Source organism: Sarcophilus harrisii, chromosome 2 (genome assembly GCF_902635505.1).
Source record: "Sarcophilus harrisii chromosome 2, mSarHar1.11, whole genome shotgun sequence".
NCBI lineage: Eukaryota > Metazoa > Chordata > Mammalia > Dasyuromorphia > Dasyuridae > Sarcophilus > Sarcophilus harrisii.
The window spans coordinates 117358696-117376229 of NC_045427.1; the positions used below are offsets into that span (position 1 = coordinate 117358696).

General features: G+C 38.8%; 1 protein-coding gene across 2 annotated transcripts in view; it reads left to right on the plus strand.

The window, feature by feature from the left end:
- LOC100930478 (hexokinase-2) overlaps positions 1-17534 on the plus strand; it is a 108132-nt gene that overhangs the window by 14292 nt on the left and 76306 nt on the right. The window contains exon 1 of one of the 2 annotated variants that reach the window (XM_003757962.4): positions 4365-5036. The exons of the other annotated variant lie outside the window; for it this stretch is intronic. Coding sequence (XP_003758010.1) covers positions 4974-5036 — 63 coding nt within the window. The 5' untranslated portion in view covers positions 4365-4973. Of the gene's footprint in view, positions 1-4364; positions 5037-17534 lie in introns of those variants that run through there. 2 annotated transcript variants of the gene reach the window in all.

Here is a 17534-nt window from a genome sequence, read left to right on the forward strand (position 1 = left end):
GTACCCTTCAGGATGAATAGAGCCAGACTTTATCTCTCTTTACTTATGAAATGGTCCCTCTAGTTTTCATCATTTACTGTGACTTTGAGAGTCTATATAGAACTTTCAGTCAAAAAGCATGCAAATAGATGGAGTAGGGGCCATAAGTGCTCCTAAGATCATGGGTTACAGTAGTAGATATTCATGTCAATCCTTTGACACATTTAATTAAATCCAGAAAGTTTTGCATGCAGAGCATCATATTAACCATGTGAGGAAATAGTTTACAGATCACCATCAAGTAGGAGATGTTACAGATATTGATTATACATATATATAATTATAGAAATGCCAAAAAGATTATAAAGTGGACTCTGATGAAAAATGGTTATCAAGTAGAGAATCAGAGAAGGCTTCGTGGAGGAGATAATATTTGTGAAAAAGATGGACAGAAATTCAATGAATAAAGTAAGGAAGTAGGTAAAGTAGAGAGTAAAGTAGAAAAGAGATCCCAAAATTAGACAAGGAAGAGTATGATCAAAGGCCTAAAGTTAGGAAAGCATAGGGAGCATATAAGATGAAAACTGATATAGTTTGGTGGAGATAAGGAAATAAATAGTATAAAATAAAGTTAGAAACCCCAAATTAGACCAGATTGTAGATGATCTTGAGTGCCAGATTAAGGTGTGTGAACTCCATGTGGCAGGCAATGAAGCAAAAAAAAAAAAACCAAAAACCAAAAAACCCCTCTGAGTTGGATGAGCAGTCCCATGAGGCTGAATTGGAAGGAGGAAAAGTTGGGGCATAGAAACATATTAGGAAGCTTTGCTAATAATTTTAAAAGATAAATTAAATCTCCGTCTGAAACTAGGCAAACCTGTGAAACAAACGTTAAAAGTCTATATGTGCTTTACATAGCCTGAAGTGTTACTGTTTCTAGTTTCTCAGCAGTATCATTATATTTGCCCTTAAAATATCAGTATCCACAATCATACATATTGTTACAGATATTTCCTATTTAAAGCCCCATTTTTACCAACTTATCTTTACAAACAAAGCTCACTCATCCACATTCATTACATTTCATGGAACACTGTTCTCTACATATCTTTCAAGGTTTCAAGACAGAAGGGATCTCGAAAAAGAAATTGGAAAAAAAATCATCTAAAGTACATTAAGCCTCAAAAAGCTAAAGAATTGGGAATGCTTAGACTTATCGAGTATGTGATCCTTGTCTTTGGATTCAGAATATCCTGGGAGAGGTCTCATACTTACTATGAAACTGAGATGAACACTGATTTTCTTTCATCCCAATATAACACAATACTCTCAGAATGTCAGTCTCCTTATTTATAAAATGAAAGTGATAGTATCTGTACCCTCTAATTCACAGTTATTTTGAGGGAGGAGTACTGCGAGCACTTCATAAATGTGGACTATTGTTATTAATAAATAGTGGTTCAAAAGTAAAATGAGTTGTTTATGCATGTATGGAATATGGGGGTGGGGTGGGGGGGAGAAATTTTCTCCTTGAAGGCTGGAAAAGGGGAAGTTAAGAATTTCTATTCTGAATTCAATTCATATGTATTAAGTGCCAATAATGTGATGATGATGGTGATAGGAAATAGTATTAGTGAATACATTTCTATAGAAAACTCCCAGGTTGAGGAAACTGTCTCCCTCATTAGATTATTAGCTCCTTGAAAGCTCTTTACATGGATATCTGGAACATAGTTGGCACTTAAATGATTGTTGAGTGCAGGCCAGCATCTTCATTTCAATCTACAATTCTGTAAAGTCGCTTAGAGCATTGAGAAGTTAATTAACTCACACAATTAACTGTGTCAAAGTTAGTCTATATATAGTCAAAGTCTGACTCTTTAATATTAAAAGTCCATCTCTCAATCTACTATACACATCACTTTGACTCTCTTGATTCTAAATTATATATATGCGTGTACAATATGCAATAATGTAACCTTTCCAATCTTCTTGCATACCTTGTAGCCCACCATGTACTCTGCTATCTGGTGACTGCTGAGTGCAGGCCAGCATCTTCACTTCAATCTACAATTCTGCAAAGTCGCTTAGAGCATTGAGAAGTTAATTAACTCACACAATTAACTGTGTTAAAGTTAGACTATATAGTCAAAGTCTGACTCTCTAATATATAATATAAGTCCATCTCTCAATCCACTATACACATCACTTTGACTCTCTTGATTCTAAATTATATATACACACGTGTACAACATGCAATAATGTAACCTTTCCAATCTTCTTGCATACCTTGTAGCCCACCATGTACTCTGCTATCTGGTGACTGCTGAGTGCAGGCCAGCATCTTCACTTCAATCTACAATTCTGCAAAGTCGCTTAGAGCATTGAGAAGTTAAATTAACTCACACAATTAACTGTGTTAAAGTTAGACTATATAGTCAAAGTCTGACTCTTTAATATTAAAAGTCCATCTCTCAATCCACTATATACATCACTTTGACTCTCTTGATTCTAAATTATATATACGCATGTACAACATGCAATAATGTAACCTTTCCAATCTTCTTGCATATCTTGTAGCCCACCATGTACTCTGCTATCTGGTGACTGCTGAGTGCAGGCCAGCATCTTCACTTCAATCTACAATTCTGCAAAGTCGCTTAGAGCATTGAGAAGTTAATTAACTCACACAATTAACTGTGTCAAAGTTAGTCTATATATAGTCAAAGTCTGACTCTCTAATATTAAAAGTCCATCTCTCAATCTACTATACACATCACTTTGACTCTCTTGATTCTAAATTATATATACGCGTGTACAATATGCAATAATGTAACCTTTCCAATCTTCTTGCATACCTTGTAGCCCACCATGTACTCTGCTATCTGGTGACTGCTGAGTGCAGGCCAGCATCTTCACTTCAATCTACAATTCTGCAAAGTCGCTTAGAGCATTGAGAAGTTAATTAACTCACACAATTAACTGTGTTAAAGTTAGACTATATAGTCAAAGTCTGACTCTCTAATATATAATATAAGTCCATCTCTCAATCCACTATACACATCACTTTGACTCTCTTGATTCTAAATTATATATACACACGTGTACAACATGCAATAATGTAACCTTTCCAATCTTCTTGCATACCTTGTAGCCCACCATGTACTCTGCTATCTGGTGACTGCTGAGTGCAGGCCAGCATCTTCACTTCAATCTACAATTCTGCAAAGTCGCTTAGAGCATTGAGAAGTTAAATTAACTCACACAATTAACTGTGTTAAAGTTAGACTATATAGTCAAAGTCTGACTCTCTAATATTAAAAGTCCATCTCTCAATCCACTATATACATCACTTTGACTCTCTTGATTCTAAATTATATATACGCATGTACAACATGCAATAATGTAACCTTTCCAATCTTCTTGCATATCTTGTAGCCCACCATGTACTCTGCTATCTGGTGACTGCTGAGTGCAGGCCAGCATCTTCACTTCAATCTACAATTCTGCAAAGTCGCTTAGAGCATTGAGAAGTTAAATTAACTCACACAATTAACTGTGTCAAAGTTAGTCTATATATAGTCAAAGTCTGACTCTCTAATATTAAAAGTCCATCTCTCAATCCACTATATACATCACTTTGACTCTCTTGATTCTAAATTATATATACGCATGTACAACATGCAATAATGTAACCTTTCCAATCTTCTTGCATACCTTGTAGCCCACCATGTACTCTGCTATCTGGTGACTGGTTTTCCTGCCGTTTCCCAAACAAGAAACTCCATCTCCCAATTTCTGGCATATAAATGTGTAATACATGAATCGGACTCTTCCCTCAATTGTGTTAAGGATGGCTCATCTTTAGGTACTTTTCCAGTCACCCACACTCCTCCTCCTTTACCTTCAGCCAGAATAGCCACCTACCCACCCAGTAGGCACAATCCCCTCACTTCCCGTGCCCTACGCCCATAATCTCTAGCCTTACACACCGCAACCTCAGCTTTACTCGCTCACTCATCCCTAGGGATGGACCATCACGTTCCATCACACACACTCACACCCCACCACGTGTCCTGCCCTCTCCCCGCCTCCCAGCCCGGAGGGATGCAGGCTGCCTAGCGAGGCTGGGGGCCCCTGCCGGGGCATCACATGAGACTGCCCGCCTTGGGCGAGAGGGAGGGGGCCCGGGAGCCCGCGGAGAGGGATTGGCTGCGATGGGGATGCCGGCCGGCCTCAGGAACACACACCCTCCCGCTGCGGCCAATGAGCGGCGCGCAGGGCGCGGGCGCGTCAGAGGAAGGCCGAGGGGCGGGCTCAGCTCTCAATGAGCCACATTGTTGCGTGAAACTCGGGCGAGAGCTAGCAGTCCTCCCGAACCCTCCGTCGCCACCACTACCACCGCCGCCGCCCGGGGCTTGAGAGAGGGCTGAGGCCAAGAGCGTAGACAGGCGGGAAGCACCAGCGGATCCGGACACGCGGGAGCCCGGAGAGGCCGTTTTGTATTCGATGAATGAGTTGCGTCGCCCATCCCGAGTTTCACAGTTCAGTTGCTCCTTGAGTACTCGTGTTTCCTAGGGCCGGTGCCAGTTTGCTAATCCGGAGGCGTTCGGCTCAAGTTTGGCCGTGGCCGGCGATTATTGGTGGGGGTCTGTCACTGGAGCAGTTTACCCGTTTAGCGAACGCTGCCCATTCAGCAAAAGAAACATTTTTTTCCTTTGAGACGGCCAGGTTTTAAACTTTTAACTCGTTTCCCTCCGCTTCCATCCGTCTGCTCCCTCTGATTTCGCCGCGACCTCCTCCGAGTGCAGGCGTCCCGAGAGCGGATTTCTGCCTCAGGTCCAATTGCGGTTGAGGGTCTGGGACTCCGCTGCCTCCACAATCAGCCTCCTCCACGCGCGGCCCCGTGCCGGTTAGATCCACGCCGCCTTCGCCTCCACTCCCCTTCTGTCCTAACACAGGAGCCGACTAGCCCTATCGAGAACAGCTGGAACATGATAGCTTCGCATCTGCTCGCCTACTTCTTCACGGAGCTTAACCATGATCAAGTACAGAAGGTAAGCGAGGGCCGAGAAGGCAAAATAATCCTTATCTCCGCTCTCCTCCCCTTACGGGCCCGCCAGCCCCCGGAGACGGAGAGGTATCGGATCGTGCACTCTGGGTTGCCCGGGCTTTCCTAATCTCCCGGAGATTGGGAGCCGGAGCCCTATCCTGGACTCATTTTATTCGGGGCTGCCGTCCAAGGCGAGGGAGAGGGGCGGTGGACAGACCCCTCCTGCCCGTCTTTCCCCCAACCCTACCCCGGGGAGCCGGAAAAGACTTTTACTACTGGGAAACTCCTCCGCCGAAGCCACGTCCGCTTAACGAAGTCCGGGGGTGTGCGCGCACTTGGGTGGATGAGAGAGCGAGTGTGTGCGCGGGAGCGCGTGTGATTTAGCGCTGCTTGTGTGAGTGCATGTACACGTACGTACACCACAGCAGCGGATTTTCCTCCCCTAAGACCAGCCGAAAAGCCCCGTACACCTCTTTCACTTTTTTTTTTTTTTTGAGGGGCCAAGTCTTTGCGCACGTGGTTTGGGAGTCCTCTGATGGAACTATGGGAGAGATTGGAAAAGCCTCGGTTCCACTTCAGGCGTGTTGTACGTTCCGAAAAAATTAAGGGAGGTTTTTTAACTTTATCCTCCTTCGAGAATAGAGAACTTCTGTGTGGGCAACTTATCCTGACTTGGGCGGGGTGGAGCGTGACAGGAACTCTGTTGTCCGTAGTACGTGTAGATTTGAGGGAAGAAAACTTCTCTCTTCTAAGTTCCTCTTGTGTCTTTTCTGTCTTTCACCTCCCCACTCTTAGCTCTGGTCCCTTTTACTGCACTGGGAGATCTCCCCAGCTTGGTATTTCTAGAGTCCCAAGCATTTGCATCACTTAAGTGCCCTTTATTTCAACAAACTTAACAAAAAGACAGACAGGCTCTAAGTTGGATTGATTCTTTTGTCCCCAGTGGTGACAGGGGTTGGGAGTTGGAGTGAGTCAAAGGGAAGTATTTCCTCCTCTCCCTTCTGCCTTGCCACCCATGTTCAAAAAGTCTTGCTTCATTTGTCCCCACACTCCGCCTCCTAATTATCACTTATTTCTCTCTTTCACCTCTACAAAAGTGAGGAGTGGGATGGCAGGACACTAGATTAAAGTTAATTTTCAAAAGTTTCTAGGGAAAGCCTTCACCTCTAGGATTTTGTGACTGCAGTCCTGCCTTTTTGGCACCTCTGTGGACAGTCTCTATTGTACCAATTGTGGACCTGGCTAAAGTTCTTTAGAACTGGTTCTGACCCTTCTTTATAAAATTTCCATGGATTTCCATGAAAAAAGTCCCTTTTCTAATCTCTACTCTCTTGCTGAATCTTCCCTCCACTGGGTCTGTGGGGATGACATAATCCTTACTCCCCCAGTTCAAGAATTTCAAATGACCTGGATCCAGTTGTCTCCTGGCTAGGAGGCTTCAGGGGGAGGGATGAACTTGGACTGTCTTCCTGCAGAACTTAGGGTGGGGGGTAGGGATAGGGAATTAGTGGAGTAATTGATGTGTTCTGAGACTGAATGAAAAGGCAAGCATTGGCTCAATTGCAGTCTAGTGACTGGAGAGCCCACTTTTTAGGGAAGGGAGTGGGGGAAGGAAAAACAAACTTTTCCACATCAAATGATTTGTCTACTAAGACATTCCTTCAGTTTCAGTGAAAAAGTTTGGTTGCCAGTTTTAGTCTGCAGTTAATACACATCCATCCATAATACATCCAGGAGAGCAGGTGGGCAAAAGGCACACAGCTAAGAGTATAAAAGTAAAATAAAATGTAATTCGTTAAAACCTTGTTCTTGGAACTATGACAAAATAATCCTTTAAATAAACCACACCATTATAGGGCCTCAGTTTGGAAAAGCAACAGAAGGAAAGGAGTGTTTTTGCCGAATTTTTACCTTGTATTTATAAGTAGCACAGGCCCACAGCTCAGGGCTGGAATGTAGCTTTAGGAAAAATGATTCCACCCCCTACTCAGCTCTTAATATCCTTTTATTGAAACAAAGTCAATGAGCCAACTTGCCCTTGCCAAGATTTATTTACTTGCTTATTTCTAGGATTATCTGTCCCTGAAAGATAGTGGATATTTGTGTTATGTTTTGGAGGAATTTTTTCCCTTAACCTTTGTTTGGAGAAATCACTAATGAATTGGGAAAGACAAAGGAGAATTAGGGAAGAAATATTATCCACTTGGAGGTTTCTCCAGTTTGAGGAATATTCTTAGTCCCTAAAGCACTTGGCCTTGTTTAAAGTGCCCTTTACTTTATTTAAATTTCTACCCTTTGGGATTATAAATGAATTTGCTCCTAGTGGGGGATCTTAGAAAGAACATTGGAATGGGAGTTTTGAGAGACCTGGCCCTAAACTGGGTTATGCCATTAAATCAACTATCCTGAACCACTGTTTCCTTATCCTCACATAATAGTGGTTTGTCCTATCTCCTGGCTAGATTTTTGTGAAAAAATGAGCACACGAAGGTACTTGGCACACGAAAATACTTTGAACACTAAAGCGTTATATAAATATAAGATGTTATTATTATTACTCTGCTTGAATTGCTCTTAGCCCCCCTGGAACGCATTTCCTCATCTGTAAAATTAGTTGCATCTATCTGACCTTTGAAGTCTTTTTGCATCTCAAGATCTATGATCTTGGGATCTTCATCAGAAAAACGAGGATATTGAATTAAATGATAAAGTACCTTCAAGTCTAGTTCCAAATTTTATCTTGGGACTGTTTCATAATTTTTGAAGTTATTTTCAGTCTCTTCTGTGCTTGTCCCAATGCCATTATACTACTATAGGTCACAGTTACTTCTTTACACTTGTCTGGATTAGGGCAATAGGAATTTAAAACAAGTTTTTCTTTCAAATAGCTGCCAGGCCATTTTTGACATCACTTGAGGTATTTAAAACCTTTCAAAATCTTCCAAATACCTTCCCTTGCCCAAATTAAGGTTCCAAAAGGTTGAGATATTTGTCCAAGCTCAGAAAACCCAACTAAGGAGCCTAGTTCCAGAACTTTGGTCACCTGATGCTCCATGTTGGAGTATTTGCTTTCTGGTTATGTTTTATCTACTCTGGAGAATATAAACTGCTTGAGGTCAGTGATTGTTTCATTTTTTTTTTTTTTTTTTTTGTCTTATATATCCTTAGGTCCTGAATCTGTAATTCCTATAGCTCCTTGCCTTAAAGCTTGTTAGCTTTCTAGCTTGTTTAATACTTGATTCCTTTCTTGTCAGTCAAACTAGACTGTATCCCTAAACTTTACTTGTGACGTTTTGCCCACACTGTTCCCAAGATTGGAATATTCTCCTTTCCCCTGTTTTCCTGCTGTCTTTTAAACCCAATCACCCAATTCAGCCTGCTTCATGTAATTTTTCCTGATTTTTTTTTTTCAGTTGATAACTTTCGCAGCTTTCAGCTTTCATGTAGCACTTGGTTAGCACCTTTTGCATATATGTGTGTCAATATTTATATGCATATAAATGTCTCTTTATAATAGTTTATATGGGTGTATATTCTTCCCAATAGCCATGAAGTACTTTATTATCTTCCCAATAACCCCAAACAGTGCATAGAAGTAGAATAGATACTTTATGAATGTTTCTTAAATTGATTAAGGGAAGTCAATCTCTCTAAACTACCAGTGCCTATCACAATGCTTTGTAGATAATAAGCTCTTTTAAATTTTTAATTGCTGAGTTTGAATTTAAAAAATCTATACATCTATTACCTATGCTTTTTACCACTTGTCAGTGGGGAAAATTTTTAATTTTTAAAGGAAGAGATTATTCTGATTTTTTGAAGTTAAAAAAAAAATCAGTAAAAGTAGCATTGGACTAAAACTTTATTTGCTGTAGAATTCCAATAACTGATCCCTTTAAGCTTCCCAATAACCTTGTGAAGGTGGGAGGGAGGAGATGATATCTGGTGGGTCCCAGTTGTGGTCTCCATATTCTGGAGAAAGAGACACAGATCTTTAAAATTGCTTTCTAAGACGTGGTTATTTCAGCAGTCATGTTATTTGAGGCTACATTGTAGTGGGTACAGTTCTTGCAGGGAGCCATATTTCACTTGCACTCAAATAGTCTTCCCTCTCTCCATTTCCTCAGGTACCTCTTGGTGTCCTCATAAAAAGTTTTAAAGTGTTTTCAAAAGCTTGAAGCTCTTAAAAGTTTTATACATACATAAGTGCATATATACATATGTAGGCATAGATACACATGTGTATCAGTCATTTGATTTGTATTTACTGAAATGTGTGTCTTCTCATTTCAGGGATAACTTCCTATTGCAATTATATATTAGCAGTGATGGCAGGAGGTCTGGCCCACAGGTACAGACTGGTTTGGTCTTAATTAGGCAAGAATCTAATAAATAGCTCATATCTATTTGTGCTTTAAAAGTTTGTAAAACACATTAACAACCACCTAACAAGAAGCTAGAGTACAGCTTTTAATCCAACTCTTCATATAAATGGGGACCTTAACAATTACTTAATATAACAGCCCCCTCACTTAACAGCTGAGGAAATTGATTTGATGTCCAGAAAACAGAAATGACTTTTCCAAGATCATACAGCTGTGAGCTGGGATTGAACCTCAGCCTACCGACTCCAAGGGACTAACTGTAATTTAGTCTCTTGGAATTTAAGAATTTGCTTGGTCATCCTTGCTCTCTTTAGGCTAATGTTTCCCAGTTTCTCCCTTTGGGGAAGGTAAGTTTGTATGGTAGCATGAAAGAAACTCGTGGATGGATTGTGCCGTGATACCTGCTCGAGGTCATACTGTTTTCAGGTTTCCCTTATCTCTCGACTTTCCCATATGACCTGTAATAGAGCCACCCAAAGACTAAGGTAAGCTCCAGTTTAACTTTGACTACATACCCTTTAGGCCAGACAGGTATGTAGTACCTCCAGATCTGGTAATTTCATTCTAAATGGAACAACATTTAAGTGCTAGCCTTGCACCCTTTACAGTATTCTCGGGAATTTCTGACATAGCAGAAGATGGTGACAAATACTATACAAAGCACTCCAAGATAGAAACTGGCCTAAGTGTGCAGGAGGGATTTGAGCCTTTTATCATTTGCTTTGCTTAGCCAGGGTAGAGGGAGGATTCCTTTTTTTGTCTTGGTTGATTATAACATGTACTTGCAGTTAAATATCCCCAAATGATCCTCAACCCCAGGGTTCTAGATCACTCGCTACTTGCTGCTGGCCAGACAGCATTTAGTTTGTGCAATGAATGAGTCAGGAGTCTTGGCTTTTTTCCTAGGGGATTGGCAGGCTGAGCCCCAATTCATCTAAAATGCTGCCCTTATTTAGGGGTGTTGAAACTTTTTACACTTTTATTTGTGGATTTCCCCCTCCCAAGCACCAGTCTTGGGAACCTTTCCCTGCAGGGAGGATAGAGTACATGATGGACAATGTCAGAGGTCACCCAGCAGGCCACTGGCAGAGATTGGGGAAAGAGGTAGGGGTTGTTTAATGATCTGGGCCTAAGCCAGCTGGTCACCCCTACTGGAGCCACTGCTTCACAACAGTGGTCCCTCATTCTAGGACTTTGGGAGGAATTTTAAAAAGTCTTTGTTTTTAGATTAACATCTCAGCTGTTGAGTGAAGGAAAGAAGTTAAAGCTATTTTTCTTTGCCCATTATGTTGTGTTATTTGTCTATATTGAATACTTTCCCTCTTAGCTAGTCTTCCCTGCAACTGTGCTTGGTTCTCAACTCATCCAATTGTTTTTCCAGACATTGCCTATCCAATTTATTCCAGTAATCTCCTTTTTTTCCGGTCTCCTTTTTCACGAAAACACCCACACACCTACACACCCACACCCTCCCCCCACATGACCAGTTATATGTAATGCTTTGTATAACTGCAGGTGGTTGTATTTGTCTTTGAGTTTCATAGATTTAAGTTTAGATAACTTAAACATAGAAACTAAAATTTGAAGGGACTTTAGAGATTATCTCATCCATCCTACCACTATATTTTAAAATAAGGAAAATTGAGGCTCAGAGAGAAAGGAAGGGGTTGTAGATATGTGGTTGTTAGGATGGGTTTATGGTCCCAATTCAGCCTCCTGTCTTCCACACTAAAGGCTCTTTCTGTGAGTACATGTTAATGTCCACCTGAACCCCCTCTTAGAGCCACCAACTTTTTTTTTTAAGAACATAAGTGATTCAGTATTATAAAGGGTGTCTTCTGCTTAACTAAAAGAAAACATTGTGACCCCTTTATCTACAGTCAATACTGGGTTGAAATTCAAGTTTTGTTTATTGGCTCCCTAATATGACCTTGAAAAAGTTCCCCTCTATGGGCCTCAGTTTCCTCATCTGCAAAGTGAATTCTAATTTCTTTGATGCCATAGCAATTCCTACAACAGGTGGCTTAGTTGGTAGAGGCATCTGATGAACATGCTCTTGATCTTTGTTCTGCCCCTCCCTTTTTTCTCTGTTAAACCAAAATATGTCAGATTATAAGCTCCTTGAGATAAGGGATCATGTCTTAGACATCTGTGTTTACTTATCTTTTTCTTTCCCCCTCTTCACAGGAATACTACCCCCACTCCCCTTTCCCTCAATGCCTAGTATGTTGCCTTCTTTGGAAACAGTTCAATAAATATTAGGGTTGGTTCAGGGTAGTATTTCCTATCAGTTGAATCATTATGGAGTCCAAATGGCTTTTTTTTTTTTTTTTTAAACACTTCATACCTAACTTTTCCATTGCTCTTTAGTTATTACATAGGTAGATTGACTGTCGTGTTGCAGTCCCATAAAAACCATCATTTTTTGGCAGGGTCACATATTTAAATTTTTCAGTGTTTTACATATTGTCATGCTGCTTAAGTTCTTTGTACTCAAGATCATTCAGTACACATAATATACTGTTTAACTGCATGTTTCAGGATCCCGGATAGCCCCCATGATCCAGGGTTCACCAGATTGTTCCCTTATGCCATTGGATGAAAGTTGTATGAAACATGACGCTGCAGACAGTGAGAACTGGATTAACAGGAAACTCTGTGACTCATGGATGGTTGTAATAGGATCTTGGAGGACTGCCCCACATGACAGCTCTGTCATTCCCACACCTAAACAGCCACCCTATCTTAGTTTGTGACCCATGTGGTATGTCAGAGTTGGACTCACTAAGATGAGAGGGAGAGATTAGCCCTGAATAAAGAAGCTCTGGTTTTACCGTCTGCAGGTGATCGAGACTAAAGTTAGGTTTTTGTACTGGTGTATTAGGTCAAGGGGCTTAAAATATAGATAGATGATAGATAGATAAGAGAAATAGAAGGAGAGGGAGAGACACAGAGAAAAGGAGAGAGAGAGGAAGAGAGATAGAGAAGTGTGTGTGATAGGCCATTCTTCCTTTTATTTTCAGCAGTATTTTCTTGGCAACTTGCTCTTTGCATTGCCATTTCTTAAAGACCAAGTTTGTCCACATGTATCTTCAAACAAGTGCTTTGTCATAGAACTTCCAGCCACAGTTCCGAATAAGCAACCCCAGCCTTGTGGTTAAAACAAAGAAATTAGCCATTGGGATGTTCTTCATTCTGCCTGACACTTACTGAGTCCAGAGCTTCCCTTAACTTTTCCCCACCCTCTTTTCCATAAAAGGGGATAAGTTAAATCTTAGATCAAAGAATCAGTAAAAACAAACAAAACCTTGCATATCAACCAATTTCATTAGTAACCCATCAATCCTTTGGAGCTTTGGCTAAGTGTATTCGATTTTATCTAGATTTTTGGATTTCCTTTTCTTTCAGAGAATTAAAAGGAATTTGGACTTTTAGGATTATATAACTAGCACCTGGAAAGTACTCTTAGAAGATCTTAGAAGACATCTAATCTAATCCCTTAAGGATTAGGCAGTTCTGGCTCAGACAGGTTAAATGGGACTTGTCCAAGGTCACAAGCACTAAATGACAGAATCAGAACTCTAATATTAACTTTTGAGATTTCAAATTTAGCAGCCTTTCCATTATACAATGCCTCATAGCTTCTCAAATCCTGAGAACCATAATATAGAGCATAATATTTATTAAATAGTATATTATATATTACACTGATATTAATGTATATTATAATAGAATATACCATGTAATATACAATCTAACAAAAACAATTATAATGCATATATAGTATATTTTATGTACAATGTATAATATGAAGTACATTAAAATGTTATTTTACATATTGATATATTTATGGGATCTTGGAGGACTGCCCCATATAACTGTTCTTATAAATACATCAAGTTACAAACATGATATATAAATGTAATTAGATAATTTTAATATTTATTTAAATATATAATTGTACACAATTATATGTTATAAATAGATATATACATTTGCTTTTTAGTTGTTTTAAGTCTTGTCTGATTATTAGGATCACATTTGAGGTTTTCTTGGCAAAGATACTGGAGTAGGTTGCCACTTCCTTCTGCAGCTCATTTTACTGATGAGTAATTTTGAAGTAAATAGGGTTAAATGACTTGCCAAGGGTCATATAACTAGTGCCTTGAAGCCAGATTTAAACTCTGGAAGATATCTTTCTGACTCTAGATCTGGCACTTCATCCATAGCACACTCTAGCTGTTTCTAAAATGAATATAAATATATTAAATTATTAAATATCCATAAAAAGTCCATTTTTAATAAACACCTATAATAACTTTTAACTTTAAAAAATCCAACTGTAAATATATATTCCTATGTTGATATGTAGGAGACAATCAAAGTGTGTTAGTAGCCAAATTTAGATTTAAATCAAAAAGCATTCTTATTTACACCACCATTGCCAGGGTTTTATTATTACTATTATTTTACCTAAACAGAAAATTGAACTGCGGTAAATACCACAGGATAAGATGATATAGAAGAGCAATGAATAGCATCTCTCATGAGTCAAGGGAGAATAAACTTTGAATGTTTTCAGATTGAACTCTGGGAAATCCAGAGCTACTGTACAATAGATAAGAAACCCAGAAGAACTATAGAAACCGTCTAATTGAGACTTCATTTGACATTTAGGGAAAGCACTGGAAATTAATGTTCATTGATAAACTCAGATTTAAATGGCTAAGAATTCTTTCTGATTCACACATGTAACCTTCATGTATTTTGTAAGCTATATATGGAAAACAGATATATTATTATTGGACTTAAATCACACAAATAACAAATTGAAGAGTCAGGATTTGAATGCAGATCTTCTAATTCCAGATCGTGTACTCTCTTTATTGTATCTGCAAGTTTTAGCAGAGCTGGGCACAGAACCAGAATCTTCAGACCATTGATAATGTCAGCATTGGAAGCAACCTCAATGACATCTAGTGCTATGGGGTTTCTTCACATGTTACAGAGGAATACCTTGAGCAGTTTTTTGACTGTAGCAGTGCCTTGGGTTGGGAGGCATGAGGCTTGAGTTTGAATCCACCCTCTGCCACGTATTAGCTATAGAAGCTTGGGCAAGTCATTTCTGTCTAGCCCTGTTTTCTCATCTATAAACTGAAGGGTGCGGCCTTCGGATGGCATTCTCTACTGTTGGAATAGAAGCTTGGAGATGCTTTGATTTGTATGGCATGGTAGCTGTACACTTCTATGAATCCTAAGAATTACTGGTTTACATTTTGGAGAGTAGTTTGGAACTATGCTCAAAAAGTTATCAAACTGTGCATACCCTTTGATCCAGCTGTGTTACTACTGGGATTATATCCCAAAGAGATTATAAAGAAGGGAAAGGGACCTGTATGTGCACGAATGTTTGTGGCAGCCCTTTTTGTAGTGGCTAAAAACTGGAAACTGAATGGATGTCCATCAGTTGGAGAATGGCTGAATAAATTGTGGTATATGAATATTATGGAATATTACTGTTCTGTAAGAAATGACCAACAGGATCATTTCAGAAAGGCCTGGAGAGACTTACACGAACTGATGCTGAGTGAAATGAGCAGAACCAGCAGATCATTATATACTTCAACAACAATACCATATGATGACCAGTTTTGATGGACCAGGCCATCCTCAGGAACGAGATCAACCAAATCATTTCCAATGGAGCAGTAATGAACTGAACCAGCTATGCCCAGAAAAAGAACTCTGGGAGATGACTAAAAACCATTACATTGAATTCCCAATCCCTATATTTATGCACACCTGCATTTTTGATTTCCTTCACAAGCTAATTGTACAATATTTCAGAGTCTGATTCTTTTTGTACAGCAAAATAACGTTTTGGTCATGTATACTTATTGTGTATCTAATTTATATTTTAATATATTTAACATCTACTGGTCATCCTGCCATCTAGGGGAGGGGGTGGGGGATAAGAGGTGAAAAATTGGAACAAGAGGTTTGGCAATTGTTAATGCTGTAAAGTTACCCATGCATATATCCTGTAAATAAAAGGCTATTAAATAAAAACCAATAAATAAATAAATAAATTAAAAAAAAAAAAGAATTACTGGTTTATACTGCAAGAGGTGCTAAGAAAACTAGCCAAGAGCACTGACCTTCCCGATTCAATCAATTGTGAACATTCACAAAAGGTTAAGTTTTCTCTTTTTTAAAGGGGGTGAAAAAGGAATGAGTGGGTGTATGTTTAAAGGAAATAATAGCAGCCAGTCATCACTCATTCAAGTAATGACTAGATAACTATGTTGAGTATTTTGAATTCTTACTTGGTTACAGATTGGATAAGATGATCCCTAAAACTCCTAAAATAGAGATTCAGTGATTCTGGCATCCAATTTTCAGGCTTTCCTTGGATAATTAGCTATATTGTCCCATGTTTTAAAGTTTATAGACTATATATAGTCTATAGCATTTCATGACTAAATATAGACAGGTTATTACTGTATGTTAGTAATGTGACTAGCCTGTGATATCTTTGCCTCCATCTAGTTCCTTGAGTTCTTAAATATGGACTCTTAACAAAAACCAAAACAGAGATGTCATATTTGAGTTGGAAGGTCAACTTTTCTAACTTATTCCCAAAACATTTGTTCCCTGCACAATCTGATGACTAGTCATCTAGCTTCTGCTTTTACTTATTTTTTTTTTCATCTGATATTTTATTTTTTCCAACTATACATAGTTTTTAATCATTTTTATGAGATTTTGAGTTCCAAATATTTTTTCTCCATCCCTTTTCACCTTCCCCTTCCCTAATATAGCAAGCAATCTGATTATATATGTACAATCATATTAAACATTTTCACAAAAGTGAAAATAGTATGTTTTGATCTGTATTCTGACTTCATAGTGTTCTCTGGATGTGGATAACATTTTGGGATTGTCTTGGATCACCATATTGCTGAGAAGATAAGCCTATCTGAGTTGATCATCACACAGTGTTGGTTATTACTGTGTACAGAGTTCTCCTGGTTCTGAGCATCAGCTTATGCAAATCTTTTGAGCTTTTTCTGAAATTTTTTATTTTTCATTACGTTCATATAACATCACAAAAAAGCTGCTATAAATATTTTTATGATTTAAAAAAATTTTTTAAATGATTTTTTGAAGTATAGACCTAGTAGTGAAGTATTGCTGGATTAGTTTTATAGCTCTTTGGGCGTACTTGCAAATTGCCCTCCAGAATGGTTGTATCAGTTCACAATTTGCATCAACAGTGCATTAGTCTTACAATTTTGCCCCATCCTCTCCAATATTTATCATTTTCTTTTCTGTCATATTAGCTACTCTGAAAGGATGCAAATTAATGCATTTCTATAGTGGATAGTGATTTAGAGCACTTTTTCTTATCATTCTAGATAACTTATTTCTCATCTGAAAACTGCCTGGTCATATACTTTGACCATTTATGAATTGGGAAATGACTTGTATTCTTATAAATTTGACTAAATTACTTAGTATTTTAGAAATGATAGCCTCTGCTTTTAGAGCTCCAGTGTTAGGGGATATTATTCTAGTGCAACCTGTTCTATTATGAGATAACTGTGTAGATGGGATTTTTTTTGTTTGTTTTTGTTTATGAGGCTATGTCTAACTTAAATTCTAAGTCTAATTTACATATGCAGAATATATCTAGTCTTTTTTTTCCCTCCAATCTCTACTTTCCCTTAAGACTTCTTTTCTTCCAAGTAAATATTCCTAGCTTTCTGTAGACAGTATGTATGGTTCAATGAAAAGTGTTGAATTTGGAGACAGTACCTGTTTTGTAGTCTATGCTGCTTATCACCTGTCTGATAACTGGGCAATAGGTGGTTTATTTTATTTCAGTTAATCTTCACAACTCTGGTTGATAAATGCTATCATTATCCCCATTTCATAGATAAGAAAACAGGTTTAGTACATAGCAGGTTATTGGAGGTAGATTTTAAACTTCCTAATTCCAAGTTTATTGCTGTTAGTCCCCCTAGACTGCATATGTAAAAATATGTTGATTTAGGTGGCCTCCAGGTCTTTATGTTCTTTCAGTGGATCCTTCTGTGACAGCAGCCACTTCTTCA